General features: G+C 42.7%; 1 protein-coding gene across 1 annotated transcript; it reads right to left on the minus strand.

Moving 5' to 3' along the window:
• Positions 1–966: 966 nt before the first annotated feature.
• Positions 967–13,491, minus strand: DHRS7 (dehydrogenase/reductase 7). Its single transcript, XM_070593131.1, has 7 exons — positions 13,159–13,491; positions 10,168–10,320; positions 8,434–8,540; positions 7,730–7,969; positions 5,334–5,456; positions 4,132–4,347; positions 967–1,191 (listed from the first exon to the last, which is right to left on the minus strand). The coding sequence occupies exons 1-7, from the start codon at positions 13,289–13,291 to the stop codon at positions 1,147–1,149; spliced, it is 1,017 nt and encodes a 338-aa protein (XP_070449232.1). The 5' UTR covers positions 13,292–13,491; the 3' UTR covers positions 967–1,146.
• Between the last annotated feature and the right edge of the window lie 4,159 nt (positions 13,492–17,650).

The following is a 17,650-nucleotide window of genomic DNA, read 5'->3' on the forward strand; positions in this document are numbered from 1 at the left end:
CATCCTAAGCAACCATTCTAAGATGTCCACTGGGTATCTTTTCATTGCACATCTTCTTGCCAAGTGAGCACTACCTTCTCTGCACATAAAGTGTTTGTAAACAGAATTGTGTTCTAGTTCATCACTCACTTTCTTCACTTATCATTGTGCTCCTAGGATATATGTATGCCTTTATCCCACTGCTTTTACTTGCTGTACCCCATGGTGTACCTCCAGCACATATCACCTTTCCCCTTTCCCAAGGAGGGTGGCCTCCACCCTCCCCACCAACCTTTCTACAGTTATTTTATGAATGTTACCTTGGCTATAGCTAAACTTTGAACTGCTTATAAATAAGAACCATGTTCTTCCTCTCCTATTACACCCCATCTTTATAGTAGATAGTCAAGGAATATTTAGTTTTTCTGTTGTGGCCTATGCATGTTTTCTAATGTAAGGTCCTAAAGATTAAAGTAACATTAATTATAATAACTAGAGTAAGGAGTTGTCAATAGAGTCTTCCTGAGCTGAGTTTAATCCTGGCTGTACCCTTTCCTAGCTCTATGACCTTGGGAAAAATAACACCTATTTGCTTTGGGCAACTTTTTCTTCCTCAATAAAGGCAGGTAATACCACCTACTTTAGTGGGTTGTTTTGAGGAAGAAATGAATTAACAAATACAAAGCACCTCAGCACAACAAATGGCATATAATAGGTGTTTAATAAATTATGGCTGCTATGAGTCCTACCTACTGCTTCAAATTACTGTCATTTGTACTTGTCAACTCTTCTAAGAGTGTAAGCAACCTTATAGGCAAGACCATTTCAGATACTTTTTATATCTGTTCCTTACTCAACATTCTGCTTCATGAATTTCCATACGTTTATGTTAAATGGATTACTGTCATTCTTTGATTAGCATTCTGCTAACCTAGATTTTAAGCATATATGCTAGAGTATGTTAAAATGCTCCTTTATCCCAGAATGTAGTATGTATTACTATCTTTATTGCAAGATTCATAGCAATTTTTTATTTATTACACATTGAAAGGAAAGTTGTATCTATTAAGAAGTAAAATCACAAGTTATTCTTCAGTGCATAAGAAGATTGCTGTTTTCATGTTTTCCATTTCTGCCTCCAGTGGCTTGAAAAATGCAAGTACTCCCTCAGTCATGTTTTGCCTTCCAGGTTTTAAAATAGGCATCTGCATCCTATAAGAGAGTAACAGTAGCATGAGTCAGTCTTTCCTTGTATTTACCCCAATTTTTGAAAATTAATTCCTTCTATTTTGAAGAGCTATAATACTATGATTCACTGTTAAGAATCCTTATATGGGCAAATGGTTAAATTAGAAAAACACACAGCCAGAATTCTAGATCTACACAAAAATATCTCTAATGGGCTTAGCATCACTATCTCCTCTATCGTTAGTTAGCATCCACTCATGCCATCTCATAAATGTTGAAATCTCTATTACTACTCTTCTGGATCAGCATATCATACCTACACTGACTTGCTCTAATAAATACAAAGAATAGGTCAGAGTATTTAGAATTGAAATATTTGACAGATAACTCTAAAGTGATTTGTGAACTTTTAGTATATTGCTTAAAGAGTAAAACAAGGCAACTTGATAATCCCTAAAATGTGAGAGTTCATTTGGGAAGATATGCATTTACCACTTCCAAGAATTTGTACTTAGTAAGACAAAAACAAATTATAACACAAAATTCAATGCAGCTATTGTTCTTGATCCGTAAAAATAATAAAGATTCATCAAAACAAAGTTCCAAACATGCTGTTCCTAGCCTAAAGGATAAAAACAAATTCAAGTATCATCAATAAGTACATTTAGTTTGAGATAAACTGTATTGGCATTCTCTTAACTTAGACGCTTATAAACAAATTTCAATAAGGAGCTAGATATATACAATAAAAAATAACGGTGGGGAGGAAAGAAGCAGGGAGGAGAGAATTGAGTAAAAAAAGGAAGGAACAATTTTTTAAAGTTTCTACGGTTTTGTGTAAAGAATGAGGTATTCTATCTCAGAAATGGTATTGGGAAAAGAAAGGATGCCCAGTTTATCATAAAAAAGTAATAAAGCAATAAGGCCACATAATAAACAATATATTAAAGATGGTGGTAGCAAAGAGGAAGGCCATGATTTTTAGAAAAAGCTAGACGTAATCAAATACTAGATTTTACTGAGTATTGTTTGTATTTTACAGTTATATTCTGTAAAGAAAACAAAACCTTCCTATGGACATTCCTGAAAGGACAACTGCTACAGTAGGACTGAAACTCTAGCCCCTGGTCCTTCTTTCCCCTCTGAGACAATTATTTCTATAATGCATTCTCTCTCTGCCATATTATTTAACTCTTCAATATTTACTATCAGCTGAATATCCTGCTACCATCAAAACAAAAGCATTAACAACTAATGCTTAATAAGCATAACACCCCAATGTGTGTTTTAAGAGCTTTCCATAAATTAACTCATTTAATCCCCAAAACAATCCTATGACCATTTTGTAGATGGGGAGATTGACTTATATAAGTAACTTGTCTGAGGTCATGGGACGAGTATGGGGTAGAGCTGGGATTTCAACCCAGGTAGCCTGGCACCGGGCTCTGTCCTCTTAACCAGGATACTATGTCACCTCTCTAGTAAGGTGGCCTTTCCCTCTCAACTTGTAGCCATCACTGGGTACAATACCACTATATCAGCTGTCCTTCAAATTTAAAACACAGATGTAATCTTTGATGAAGCTCTACCTTTAGAATTTCCCACATCAACAAATCCCAGCATAACCAAAACACTCGTAAATGACTTGGCCCAAAGCAAACTGGTGCACATTACAAGCTGGTAGAAAATGAATAGCCCCTTTCATGATTTTTCAAGCTCTAGACATGTCAGTGCATCATGGAAGTTTTATAACCTTTAAGTGTCTTTAAGCATTTTGTTTGCTTTTTTCACTAATTCATTTTCATTGACCTGCAAAAAGTGGGAACAAATTAAATGTCTAATAATTTGTGGGCTGCTTAAGTAGTGGTAGGTTATGTAATGAGACATGTGGTATGATCCCATTTTATAATTCTCCCTATATGTCAATCCCTACTAACTTATTTCTAACAGAAGGTAGTAATCATTGAAAGAAATCCTTTAACAATAAAACCATCCACAGAAATAACCTTTCTTTGTATATCATATTTCTAATTTTTGGCTTTACTCATTACATCTCCTGTGCTGTTTATATATTAAATTCTTTCAGTGGCCACAATTTTCTCAGAAATAGTTCATAATATTCCTCACTTTTCTGTAAGAACAAGTGCTGAATGGGGCCAGCTCTGTGGCCGAGTGGTTAAAGTTCCACTCACTCCACTTTTGTGGCCTGGGGTTCACGGGTTCGGATCCCAGCGGGACCTACTCCACTCGTCAGCCATACCGTAGAGGCATCCCACATACAAAACAGAGGAAGGTTGGCATGGATGTTAACTCAGGGTAAATCTTCCTCAAGCACACACAAAAAAATAGGAAGACTAGCAACGGATGTTAGTTCAGGGTGAATCTTCCTCACCAAAAAAATAAATAAATAAGTGCTGAAAGATGAGTGATCAGCATATTTCTTAGACATGGACATAGGCACATCTCAGATGTGCAGAGTGCTTCTGGAACAAGGTCAAAGGAAATGGAACTACACAGTGAAAGTGAACTTGTTTTGACAGCGTGGTAAGTACTGTGACAGAGGTAAGCACGGGCTGAGATGCACCCAGTCCTGGGGAGAAATGGGAGGGAGGCCAGGTGTCAACCCAAGGAGGTGACACGGAGCTGAGACTTGTAGGATGAGTGGGAGTTTGTGGGGAGAAACAGTGGATAAAGAGCATTTTGGCACATACACTGGTCAAACAGTAAGCGCAGAAGAAAAAATGGCAATCTTTGATTTTTATCTTACAGAAAAGTTCTTTCTCTAAGACGAGTAGTAACTTATAGTAAACCAACAGATATGCATGGGGGATAGAATACTTTTAGATCTTTTGTATTTATATCATGAGGTTAGTGGAGAGTTAGTAAAAAAAAGTTTTTAAGCACTAGAAAATGTCATACTTTCCTCCAAGATCGGTATGCGTTAAATGTATAAATTGTTCTTACCACACCACTCTTAAAGTTCTCGATCCTTTTCTTGCCTACTTTGTTGGTTATCCACCAGGCCCACGTTGGCATGTACTGCCACAGATAGGTCATCGACAAAAAAGGCTGATCTGCGATCCAGACTTCCTTCAAATCATTGGCCATGCTGACTAACATCAGCCGCACACAACGACTGGTTGCCATCTTATAGGACTGGTCGCCACCACTGCCCACGGCCTAACGAAATTTTTAAAAATTAAGTGAATGCTGAGTATTTATCCAAGATATTTCACAGAACTGTTAAGCTAGAAAAGACGCAGAAGTCATCTAGTTGAGTGACTCCTTTAATGTGACCTCATGCCCCTTAGGAGTCCCCGTAGATACTAATAGGTATAGTAGTATAGTACACTGGGTGTCTATAAGCTAATTTATAATACTGCAAAAAGCCTAACAAAAATCATACACTTACCAAATAAGACTGTGCAGGCTAACTAAAAGATGAAGGTTCTTTGTTTTTGATCAGCATTGCATCATTTTAATGTACTTAATGATAATTATATATCACTTTAATAATAAAAATTTTTAAACAAATTATTAACACATAGATTTAGCAAATGAAATTCTATAAAACCTGGAGTCTATGGGGACAAAATGGATGAAGAAGATAAAAGTGGTTCCTCAGTAATGAACAAATCTGCTATGACTAATCTATTTAACCCACTACCACTCTATAAATAAATAAACCAAGACCCAGAGAGGCAGTAACTCCTCTGTGCTCACACAGATCATTAGTAGTAACTAGGTCTACATTCCAACTCCCTTGATTCCTATAATAGAGTGCTTATTCTATGTACCTTAGAGCCTCTCCAGAAAATGTGAAAATATAAAAAAATTCAGCCACACAGAACGTTTCAATGTTGTTGTAATTTGTGAATTGCTAGAAACTGGGTTTTTAAAATACTGGTAGCCCACATAATTGCTTATAAGCATATAAGCAAGGTAAAAGTAATCCTCTAAGCATATAGTAGCAATTTCTCTAGCCTCTATTAAAACTGGATGCCAAAGCAGGATCAGCTAACCCTTACAATTTTCCTAATGCCATGAGTTAAGTTTTGTAAACAATTCATAAGCAGTTCTAACATGAAAACCCTGAGGCACAGTGATACAACACCAATATATGACTACTAAAGCATTCACCTTATTCCCCAACTAGAAAGCTTTACCTTTGTGACTTCTTCAGTTAGGGCATTGTGCACAATATTTGACTGCACAGGTCCTGGGCAAATGTTAGAAATTATTATACCTGGGTATGTGGCAAGTTCAGTTCGGAGGCCATTAAAAAAACCCTAACAGGAAAAAAAAAAAAGACAAAGTAAATACAGACACACATCTCATGTTTACTATTAGCATGAAATTACTTTTCTTCAACTGTTTATGAAGGATAATAGCAGCACATTAATCAAATATGTTCTGAAATGCCTGCGTACAGGACAGGAAATATCATTGTAGAAGCCTATTAGGCATTTTTAACTGTAAGACTGAAAACAATCTAGATCAGGCATTCTCAGCTCTTTCCGGGTATGGATGGTTCACCCCCTTTGGTAGTGGCAGTTCATGTCATCAATGGTTTTTATGGAAGGCAAGCACCGGACAGGTAAAAAACTACCCCTGGAGATCCTGATACACCCTCCTCACACTAGTCCCCACGTCCCCACTCCAAAAGGGGTGTGTGTTTTCCAATGAGAATCACTAAGGTTGGGTTTCATTTTATCCCTCAATGTGGTCTAAAGTGCCGAGGTTGGGGCAAGGTGGAGCAAAAGGGGATTAGTACTTAGCAGAAACTATCAGAGGAATAATTCAACTTTTTCAATTTCTATTATTATTTTAACAATTAGTTTTAGCAAACATTTATCTTTTTTGGGTAGTAAGAGTACATGGCTAGTTAAAAATGTAGTATGATTGCTTACTCAATGACTTTTATACAAAAAAAAAAAAGTCTAGACCTCCAGACTTAAAGATACTGGCCATTTCCAAACAAAATAGGGAGTAAACATCTACTTCTCTTCATCTCTTTTCCTAAATTAGGAAATGTTCCAAGACTACATTGTTATAAGGTGAGTTAACTATTGAAAAGCCTAAATAGCTAACACAGGGCATGTTCATTTATGATCCAACAACATTACACAATTACCAGTCCTTAATGCTGACCCCTATCAAACACAGGGCATATGAGGGTTCATGCTGTCACAGCCTAACACAGTGCCTGACTCAGATGGACAGGAAGAAAGGCCTCATAAATGAATGAACTCCCATACCCTAACATTCTGCCCCTCTATAGCAAGAGGAGAGAGGATACCATGAAAGCCAATACATCAGACAGTAAAACCTCTACTTGTTTGAAATCGCCTGTAGTACGGTGTGTGAACTTTTCAATGAGAGACAAAGTTCACTCTATAGCTTGCTGGGAATCAGGAAGGAAATGTGCTCTTCAAAAAGAGCCTCTGGATCTCAGTGTTCAGCTATTGGTACAACTAATTAGTCTCAACCTGCCGCACTGTATCAGAGGATTGAATCAAGTAATAAAACAGTAGGTCTTGGAGGGCAGGCCAGACAACTCATGTTGTGTTTGATCGAAAGCATCCTACATGTCTTATAAGATACTTGGTGCCAAACAGATTGGGTGGCCGCCTTCCCTCACCTGCCTGCCTGAGACTTGCCCAACTGCTCTGCAGGAAGTGACTGATAATGCCATTACCAAATACAAGGCAACTATCAGTGTAGCATGCTGTTTCATCACTCTCTGCAACTGTCTGCTCTTCACAGCAGAAAGAGGATGGATGGGCCTAAGGAATCATTTTCATGAAACTGTGAGGACCATTCAGCTATTACAGTTCATCATTCCAATACTGAAACATTCTACTTAAACTGACCTTCAATTGCATTAATTATAAATTATGTGTCTCCTTTGGCCTTATGATTTAATTTATTCCATGTAATAATTTAGTAACATTTCTTCACATCTACTCTTAAGTCAACATTAAAAATTCATTCATTTTTAATATTCACATCTTATAAGTCATGCAACCCAAATCAAGCTTTTCTCTTAGATTCTGCCTTGACTTGATTTTCTTCTTCCAATGAAACCAAGGTAAACAGAGTCAAGGCTAGAAGCCCAGGGCTAATCAGCCAGGGGGCAGGAAAAAGAAGTCACAGAAATAGGAAAGAAAACTACATCCTGAAGTGTGTGTAAAAGAAACGAGGAGTAGACCTCAAATTCGCCATGATGATGTGGTAGAAATGAGGATAAAGTGAAGGGTGACATGCTAACTAGACTGTACACTTCCTGAGGGCAGGAACCATGTTTTATCATCTTATATCCCCAGGATCAGCTGCAGAGCACAGCACAGTGTGGGTGCTCAATACATGTTTGCCAAATTAGGCAGCAGCACATGAGGCTCAAGTCTTTTTTAGCATCTTCCGGGATGTCCTCCACCAAAGGTCTCCTTGGGTCTCTCTTTCTGTCTCCCAGTTCCAATGACCTCTTGCAATGATGGCCATATATATCCTCCATATACACATTTAGGTCAGTTCTATCAGAGCCGAGTTTGAGCAGCCTTACCCGAAGAGCATGTTTGCTGGCACAATATCCACTAGAAAGAGGTGCAGCTATGATACCCAGGACGCTATTCACAGTAACAATCTTTCCTTGCTTCCTCTCGATCATGTGAGGCAGGACACACTTTGTCAAGGACACCGTCCCTAAGTAGTTAAGCTCTATTAGTTCCTTGTAGACATCCAGGCTGGCGTCCACAACCAGAGAACGCTGGGATCTTCCACCATTGTTGACCAGAATGTCGATCTAGTTAAATAAAACCAGAAGAGGGCACTTTAGAATGACCAGGAGAGGGACTGATGCAATTCCTAGGGACGGTTGGTAAATTATTAATTTGAGGAATCAATGGAACAAAATGGTGTATTTCCAGAAGTCAGCAATAAAAAGATAAAATAAAAACCAGAATTCACATATGGAATTAAATTCCCATCTTAAGTGGCTTTTTCTGGAAAGTAACGTGTCATAAAAACAAAAGGCGCAGTGAATTTGTAGCTTCATTTGTTCTACATGGAGGCATTAGTCCTTGCTGGGTATGAAAAGTACTAATTACATAAAGCCAAAGACTCAGAGATTAAGAGGCCCAACTCATCGGCCTTGATCTCAGTGCATAGACCCATTTGCCTAAAGCCCTTTTAACGATAGCACCACAGATGGAAATCTCTTTTGCAGCTATGTTAAAGCAAGACTTAGCAATTCAAAATGCTACTTACTTTACCAAACTCCTGGAGAACTGCTTTGGTAGCCATTTCATGGGAACTCCTGTCAGTTAGGTCAAGGGGCAAAACAAGTATATCTTTTTCTTTTAAGTTGCCATTCTCTAAGGAAAGACACTTAAAAATTAGTGTGGAAGTTGTGCAATAGTTCAATCAAGCTCCTTGCTACTTTCATTAAGTTTAACACCCACCCTAAAACCAGAGTTGGCAACACACTGAGAGGCCACTGTGGAAGTTTCTCTCAGTGACCAAGAGGAAGACTGGCAGTGATGTGGCAACATCTTATTGGACAAAAAGCTGGCTGGTACGCAGGAAGTAGAGTGGCTCTCTTCACTTGTTTATAAACAATCTAACATTGGAACAGACTCTAGAAGAAATCACGATTATATTACAAGCTAAAAAAAAGCAAAAATTTTAGAGCAATGTCTTTAGAAGTAGAGAGGTACATTTGTTTTATGATCGGTTCACAAAGTTTAGGTGCTCTTTTACACACATTGAAAGCCATTTCCGTTTAAAATCAGTAAGAAGCTCAGAGTTCTCCAGTCATATGACACATAGAAGCTTCCTTCCAGAGGCTAAGGATTGCAGGAGGCAAACACGGAAAAGGACACAATCCTGAAATTCCAAACCCAGAAATATACTGGGCTATAATGACCCTTTTTATTTCTGTTCATGAAAAGAACAATTGAAACTAATTTTCTTAGACTCTAACCTTGAAATACAACAAGTAATGCCAATAAGAAAAACAAGCAAGTAGAGAAAATATAAGAGGTATAAAGCCTTCATGGGCAAAGGAGTAAATTTTGAAACATTAACTGTTTTAAAAGAAACGCAAAAGTTTGCACCAATGATCTGGCAGAGAAAAGGAAAACGATCAGCCTCCCTGGGCCTGAGAAGTGCTGACATGGTTCATCATGGCCCAGGCAGGACTTGCAAGTTTCAACAGAGGAGGAGCAGCTACCAGAGGAAGCCTCCCAGCGCAAAAGCACAAGAGGTCTTTGAAAGCACTGTCCTGAAAGAGGCCTCAGGGCTTTGGCAACTAACTCTCATTTCTGGATGGTTAGTTCCATCAGCAAAGTGAAGAAAGACTTTTAAAGAATGATAGGTAGATGACCAAAAAAGTGGTCTGCTGAAAAAGTCAAAATTATCTCAGTTTAGATACTGTGTCCATGAAAAATAATAACTTCATTACATGAAGCTGCTTTCAGTGTGCATGGAACTACACCAAAACCCAAACAAAAAATTAACATTGTTGCTCTTTATATGAATATGAAAGATATTATCTCAAGTTGTATTTTTTAAACTTAATTCCATTTCTGTCCTTTCATCCCTTATAACAAAAATCTTATACCATCCCCATATGACTTTAATATCTGACATTTTAGCAATGAATAAGGATCCTTCCTAATTAAATTTCTATGGTTACATACATGTATGTCATACGTAAGAACCAAACTGTTCTTTCTCTAAGACAAAAATATATGACATTCATTTGGCCACTAAAAATCCATCAGCATTTGAGAGAACTGGTAGTCACTTCCTAATGTGAAGAGTCGGTGCAAAAAAAAAAGTAGAAAGGTGGCAGAAAGAGGGAAGGGCAGCTAATTAAGAGAAGAGAAAAGGCAGAGGAGCGGGTCAAAGCCCTTGGACAAGCGGAGCCAGGGTGCACTGCCCAGTATACGCCCCTCCTCCAGGAAGCATGCCACTACTGCAGGTGTACTCAGTACTCACCCAGGCACCTTCTCTTCACCCGCTCCAGCTCATGCACTCTCCTGGCAGACAGCACAAGAGAAACTCCCAGCTTAGACAGCTGGTAAGCCAGCTCCTCACCAATCCCGCCTGACGCTCCAGTCACCCACACCACCATATCGGTCAGCTCCCATTCTATTGAGAAAGGAGGGGTCATCGATGGAAGAAAATAAGCTATGCATTACATTCATAAATCAAAGATTAGCCAAAACAACATAGTTTTAAACAATATCACTAAATATGAAGACCTAATGTGTGGAGCTTAAAAATGTAAATATCCTATGTTTACGGCCTTGGTTATGGTGATGGTCTCGCAGGTGTATACTTATCCTCTAAGTCATCAAGTTGTATACGTTAAATTATGATGGCGGAACAGTTTTTCATTGCTTCCTCTGCACTTAAGCACATTACCTCATTAAAACTCTCACAAGAACCTTATGAAATAGGAATTATCTCAATTTTATAAAAGAGGAAACTGAGGTTTACAGAGATTAATTTACCCTATTAGACTGTAATCTCCCTGAAGGCTGGGAGCTTGTCTGCCTGTCCGTTGCTGGCCTCAGGGCCCGGCAGAGAGAGTGGAATATAGCAAAGACCCACAAATAGCTGTGAATAAACACCTAAGAAGCCTTCCTCTACTTTATATGTGGGACGCCTGCCACAGCATGGCTTGACAGTGGTGCTAGGTCCGCACCCAGGATCCAGACCAGGGAACCCTGGGCCCCCAAAGTGGAGTGCACGAACTCGACCACTACGCCGCCAGGCCCGCCACTTGTCTATTTTTCAAAGTGACAAAAATAATAAATCTATAGAAAAGACAAGGAGGATTTTTTTTTTTAACCTTAATAGAGCCTGCCCATCTTTCCACTCTAAGCTGTTTGGGGAACCTGAGTCGATCTCCATGTTCCGTTAACTTTTTTTCATTATTGCCCCCATCTCCACACCCAGGAGTCTTTTTAGTCATTTTTTCCTGATAACTCCCCCATGAAATTTTAATTCCACAGATATACAGTATATCTGTTTATATATTCTACATCTATCTGTGTTTCATACATAAAAGGAGTTCTATAAAGTTTACTCCTCACTCAATGCAAGTTTAAGAGTGGCTAAGTCCAGGGGCCGGCCCCGTGGCCGAGTGGTTAAGTTCACGTGCTCTGCTTTGGCGGCCCAGGGTTTCACCAGTTCGGATCCCGGGCACGGACATGGCACTGCTCATCAGGCCACACTGAGGTGGCGTCCCACATGCCACAACCAGAAGGACCTACAACTAGAATATACAACTATGTACTGGGGGGCTTTGGGGAGAAGAAGAAAAATGTTAGCTCAGGTGCCAATCTTCAAAGGTAAAAAATGAGTGGCTAAATTTAAAAATTAAGTTAAAATTTAAAACTATTAACATCTAACTGAACTTTATAACTATCTGCTGAATAACTTTTAAGGTAATGTATTTACTTAAATTGTAATGTATCAAATTACATGTGCAAATTAGCAAATTATATGGTACATAATAGCAATGTAATTAAATGTATTAAAAATCCTTCAAAACTCTTATTTTCCAGCAAAACTGAAAAAATTACATGAATTTCTTAAAAATTATTTTTAGTCACTGTAACTTTCAACTTTTGCTTCATAAACTTTAACTAGCTGCTAGATATTGTCAATATTTTTTCTTTTCAGCTCTTGACATAATGGGTTGAATAACTTTTATAGAATAATAAAATATAAACTATTTTTATGTTGATTCTCAAAGTCCAAGTTAACACAAAAGCACTAAGGATCAAACACAAAGCAGCCAACAGGCAGCTGCATTATATCTGCTGAGATGGAAGCAAATGATCAAGAGAAAGTGGGCCAATCACAGCCAGCCACTTACCAGAGTTTTGTAGCACTGACCTCGCATGTGTATCGTTTGTTTTCCGAGAACTCAATTATGTCAGTGCTGCACATTTTACACACAAAGAACCCAACGAGAGAAATGAAACGCTCAGGAGTAAGATTTTGTCGGGTAGGGTTGGGCTTTGGAGGGACACAAAACACTGTACCATCTAAGGGTTTTGGGGTCCCCAAGAACCAATCTTCAGCCCTTGGAAGCGATCTCGCTCCCCTTCCCTCCCCAGCCCGGCTTTGACAGCACACTAGCTACCACTTCCAGGCAAACCTCTTCACATGATCTGGGTATTTTCATACAGGACACTCGGTCCAGGGAAACCCCACTTCCCCGCCGCCCCCGTGGAGCCAAAGGCTAGCTTTTGGTCAAATCACTGAGTTTCTCTGAACATTAGTTTCCCTATCTGGAAAATAAGATTAATAACTTTGTAAGAGTCACTGTAAAAGTTGGAGGTCACGTGTGTGTGCAAAGGGCCGAGCACGCTGCTCAGCACACAGAATGCGTCCAGTAAACGACCATCGCATATTAAGCGGGGCACAGATAAAAGGGGGATGGGCGGGACGCCCCTTAGGATGCCAGTAATGGTCTGGCTCCAGGCCAAACGCCGATGCAGTTCTTTCCAGGGTTATACTTCTACCCCAATGACTAGGCAGGTGGGTAACTCCAGACTACCTCAAATTTTACATCAAAACTCCAAGAGTGAGAAGTGGAGGATAAACAAGTTCAGGAAGTAGAAAAACCGAGCTCCAGTCCCCAATAGGAGCCTCCCTTACAAACGCAGGGGGACACGCCCTGTTTCTCAAAGTAGCTGCCCCCGACGCGGCAGCGGACTCCCCGGTTAAGAACTGGAGCCCCGAGGGCGCCCGGGCGACCGCAGCGCTCTCCGACCGCGGCAAGCAGACAGGGGGGCGCCGGCCGGCACAGGAGACGACGGGCAGAAGCGCCTGCCCACCCCGCGGCCCCGAGGAGAGGCGCAGCCTCGCGCCCAGAAGCTCCACGCCACCGGCAGGGACGCGGAGGCGCGAAAGCTCGGCCGCCCGGAGCCCGGCCTCCAGCTGCGGCGGGAGCGGCGGCTGCGTCCTCACCTGGGCGGCGCCCCTGCCACTCGGCCCACAGTAGGGTCAGGTCGCCGTCGGCCCGCAGGAAGCGCACCAGCTGCACCACGACCGCGAGCAGCACACACAACGCCAGCAGCCAGAGAAGCAACTCGCCGCTCATCGTGGCCGCGTCCGACTCCGCGCGATGAAGACGGAGAGTGTCCGCGCCTCGCACCAGCGCCGGGCACAGCCCGGCCGCCGCCCCGCCCCGCCCCGCCCCAGCCCCGCCCCGCCCCGCCCCAGCCCCAGCCCCAGCCCCGCCCCAGCCCCAGCCCGGGCAAAGGCCCGCCCAGCCTGGCAAAGACTGCGCGCTTCGCCTGCTTGTGCGCCTGATAAAGCGTCGCAGTGGGAACAAAAGCCGTGGGTGACTTTTTCACTTGGCGCTACTCCTGTTGGTACAGTGGCCACAGGATTCGTAATGCCAGGAACGTTTATATAACAGTTGTTTTGAAGGCAAACAGTTTTCAAGGCTCTGGTGGTGTCAACAGGGAAATCATAAATATTCCCACCTATGAACGCGGCCCCTTCTCCTCATCTGGCTTTTTAAACCAGATGAACTAAACAAAAGATCACGTTGCTTTCCGCCCAACCCCACCCCCACGGAATTAACCCAGTCTCTGAGTTGTATTGGCCCGTGTCAAGCGCGTTGCAGATGACCCTTGCCTCGTGGCTGGAGGAGAAAGCGCATCTTTGGCCAAAACGGTCCATGAGCAATAGCTCTAGGCCCTCGGACTGGGGGCCTGAGCCGACCCAGCTGGAGTCCAGTAGCTGTGCCCTCGGCAACCCCCAAAAATTATTTCCTTATTTGTCCACATAAAGAATACGTAGCGAGGTCTGAATGAGAAGATGTCTGGAGGGCGCAGAGACTCATACACAGTAATTCTATTCAGTCTTTCTTTTGTAATTATTAGTATTAATCATTATTGTTTATTGTTTCCATCATGATTATCATTTCTGAGGCTCCAACCTGAAAGGCGGAGACTTTGTTTATAAACTTCTATATTCTGCACCTATGGAGTTCCCCTTGCAGGTGAAAACGATAAGGCTGTTTAAATTGTGATGAACCAGAAATTGTTGTGATATGGTTCTTGGAGGAGGATGTGTGCGAACTGAACTTTGATCTTTACTGTTTACCCAGTCACGACTTGCAATAATATTGCTCAAGAGTTGCCCTCATTAACTTGTCGCTTTTGCAGTATGGGTTTTACTTCCCTCATGATAAATGACTTTTAGAATAAGGTGCTTACAAATACCACACTGGGTCTGGCTACAGTAAACGAACTGTTCAAGCGCTCCCCCTGAGTGGGATTCCCCTTCTATGAAACGGAAGGGTGAGTTAGACTCAGTGTTCCAAGCCAGGCCATACTGTGCAAGGGGAAACTGGATCCTCCGCCCGAAATTCCAGCTGTGGGGAGGGGGAAAGGGGAGCGGAGCTGCAAATGGCAATTAGGGTACGGGGAGATGGGACAGCAGGCCTGGGGCTGGGAAAAGCTGGCCCAAAGATTTTTATGATGTCTCATCTGTCCAGCCCTGGAGATGAAGAAGTCTATGTGAGCTCTGAATGTCTGTCTCAAAAATGCGTCTTCGTCTTTTAATCTGATTTGGTACAGTATGAATGTCTCATTCATTCCAGTTTATGTACTTGGTGGAAACTTAAGTAAATAAGTTTGTATACATCCATTTATTAATTTACAAGCTATGATTTAAACCAGACCCCAGGGGCCGGCCCCAAGGCCGAGTGGTTAAGTTCGTGCACTCCACTTTGGGGGCCCAGGGTTTTGCCGGTTCAGATCCTGGGCGCAGACATGGCACCGCTCATCAGGCCACACTTGAGGCGGCGTCCCACATGCCACAACCAGAGGAACTTATAACTAGAATATATAACTATGTACCTGGGAGGATTTGGGGAGAAGAAGAAAAAAAAAAAGAACATTGGAAACAGATGTTAGCTCAGGTGCCAATCTTTAAAAACAAAAACAAAAACGTACCCCACACCCACAAAGTTAAAGTAAGAAACAAATTCACCAAAGTTTCTGAACGTACCTTGCAGAATAACAAGGGCATTGGCAGATAAGGAAAAAACTTGCTGACGACCTCCTTCGACCAAACATTGCGCAGGCTCAATGAGGGACTGGAGTGACTGCTCAGTAAACTCTGGACATCATAAGCCAAAATTCCACCGCATGTAACACGCGGACACACCCTCCCTAGAATTTACATGTGACTTATGAAGAAATATGAAAGACAGTCACATCTGCACAGATGTTCCGCCACACACCCAGCTGTGTGAGCAGTGTGGGATAGGTTGCAGACAGACCAAAGAAAAGATCCAGAGTCAATGAACAAGACATAGGGAGGTCCAGTGGCAGCCGGCTGGACAGCAATGTGCACCCGCAACCGTGGGCGGGGAGGGAGTTTCTTATATAGGCAGAGGACACAAAGGCTATATGCTTGCCAAGAAGCTGTCCTTGGTACCACCAGTGCTCCCAGGAACAGTAGCTCAGGTGGAGGGCTCTGTGTCCTTTTAAGACAGGATGTTCTTTGAGTGAGGTAAGGTAAGAACCGGGCTGGCCAGGCCCTGGATTGTTACACATCCCAGAGGCTGGGCGTCCTGCCCAGAAGGGAGCCAGAAGGACACATACTTGCAATGGGCTTGTGTGCTTTTGCTAAGCAAGCAAGGCCCAGGCTCTAGACTCCACCCTGCTGTGTGTCCGAATGGCCCTCACAGTCTTAGCGTGTCATTCTTCCACGGAGTCCCTGAGCCAGACGCACAGAGGAGCATTGTAACTAGATACCACGACAGCAATAGAGCAGAGTAAGAGAACAAAATCAACATAAGAAGGCAGTAATGCCAAGGAACACCTTCCACCAGGTTGAAGAGAGGGATTGAATCCAACAGAGACCCAGTCAGTGCACAGGGCTTCAATAGCTCGTCTATGGGTGTGTAAGGAGCCATTGTAGAGCGTAGTCCAGGATATGGACACAGCATTCTACCTTTATCAGAGCACAGGTCCCTCCCTGGGCAGCACTGAACACATCCAGAGTCATTCTGTTTTGTAACACTACTTGTCTCATTTGGGATGTTCTCTCTTTCAAAAGCCTTATTGCGTGTCTGGTGTTATTTAGCGTTGTTGCAACATATTGGGCTCGGGCAGACACTGCATTCTGCAGCAATGGCCGCAGGTGGTTGGGAAAAGACGGTGAGGGGGTAAGACGACCCTGCAGTGTGTTGCACGCGGTGGCATGCACAGACCGCCTCCCGATTAGAAGGAAGCTGTTGAAGGGGAGACAGGACGTGTGAAGGAATGTAAGGGTGCCCCAGTGTGCATCTGCCGGTCCAGTTATCAGGCAGACAGGGCCAGCCATGAGCACCACAAGCCCATAACCACCTCCGAGGAGAGGTGTAGGCTCCTCTGATGGTGTTGTCTTTACATATCACTTTAGGTGTCCACCCCACATTTTTGAAATACTTTCATTGGTGGTGCAGAGTTATTGCCATATTCAAAGCACCAGGGAAGGGAATTTCTTAATTCTATTTGTACAGAAGTTAACCATCCTACGCCATCAAATACAGAGCACCCCGCCGTTGGGGTTGTATTAACCTGCTCACACACAAGCTGGGAGATATACTTTTGAGAGGCAGCATAAGAGGGCAAGGACAGGTTACTTGGGGGAGGGGAGTAGAAATGGAATGTGACGGACGTTCATCCACTCTCGCAGGGCTCCCCAGTCAGAGGCATTGGCAGCTTGGAGACACCATGGTAGAACTATGCAAGAGGGAACTAAAACAAGGACGTCACGGCTGTCTAACAAGACACGTGTGGTTGCAGTGGCATGGGATAAGGGCAGAACAATAATCACCAGAGGGAAAGGATGAACGTACCTTGGGGAACTGGAGGCCCTGGATTAGTAAATCTGGAGGTTTTGGGTGGCCTCCCCACCATGAAGGGTGTTAGTGTGATATCCTGTTTTAAGCTTGTTCCCCAAGGGGCTAAGAGACCATACCAGCGGGGCCCCACCTGCCAGTCCCAGGTCCAAGTGACCACATGGGTGCCGGTAGGAAGTTCTTGTGTCAGAGGCAAAAGCAGGTTGTTCTGAGTGCCTATCTGTGGTTGTAGTGTGTCTCCTTGAGTAGCTTCTGTACTGTCATATCAGATCTTTGTGTCAACATCTGATGTGCGCTGGGTTGGGTGTGCCTCTCACGTTCATTCAGTTGATGTATTGCAGTGGTCAGGCATCTTGTCCAGTGGACTAGGGTCCTGTCTTCTGTCCTCAGTTGTTGTTTCAGCAAGCCATTCATTCATTCCACCAGACTTGCAGCTGTGGGGTTGTATGGCAGGTGAAAATGCCGATGTGTGTCCACTTGATCAGCCCACGTCTGTACCTGGTGTCCAGTAAAATGTGTACCTTGGTCACTGTCAATGTCCGTAGGAACACCATATGCAGCACAGAGGTGTTCCTGGCCTCTGGTCTTTTGTGT

Source organism: Equus przewalskii, chromosome 25 (genome assembly GCF_037783145.1).
Source record: "Equus przewalskii isolate Varuska chromosome 25, EquPr2, whole genome shotgun sequence".
Taxonomy (NCBI): domain Eukaryota; kingdom Metazoa; phylum Chordata; class Mammalia; order Perissodactyla; family Equidae; genus Equus; species Equus przewalskii.

Bases quoted from the DNA above. Each gene is read 5' to 3' on its own strand.
- DHRS7 (XM_070593131.1), bottom strand. From the start codon at position 13,291: ATGAGCGGCGAGTTGCTTCTCTGGCTGCTGGCGTTGTGTGTGCTGCTC. The intron at 10,321-13,158 runs GTGAGGACGCAG...CTTTCTCAATAG, and splicing joins GTGGCAGGGGCGCCGCCCAG to AATGGGAGCTGACCGATATG. The intron at 1,192-4,131 runs GTAAGAACAATT...ACTCTCTTATAG, and splicing joins AGAACTTTAAGAGTGGTGTG to GATGCAGATGCCTATTTTAA.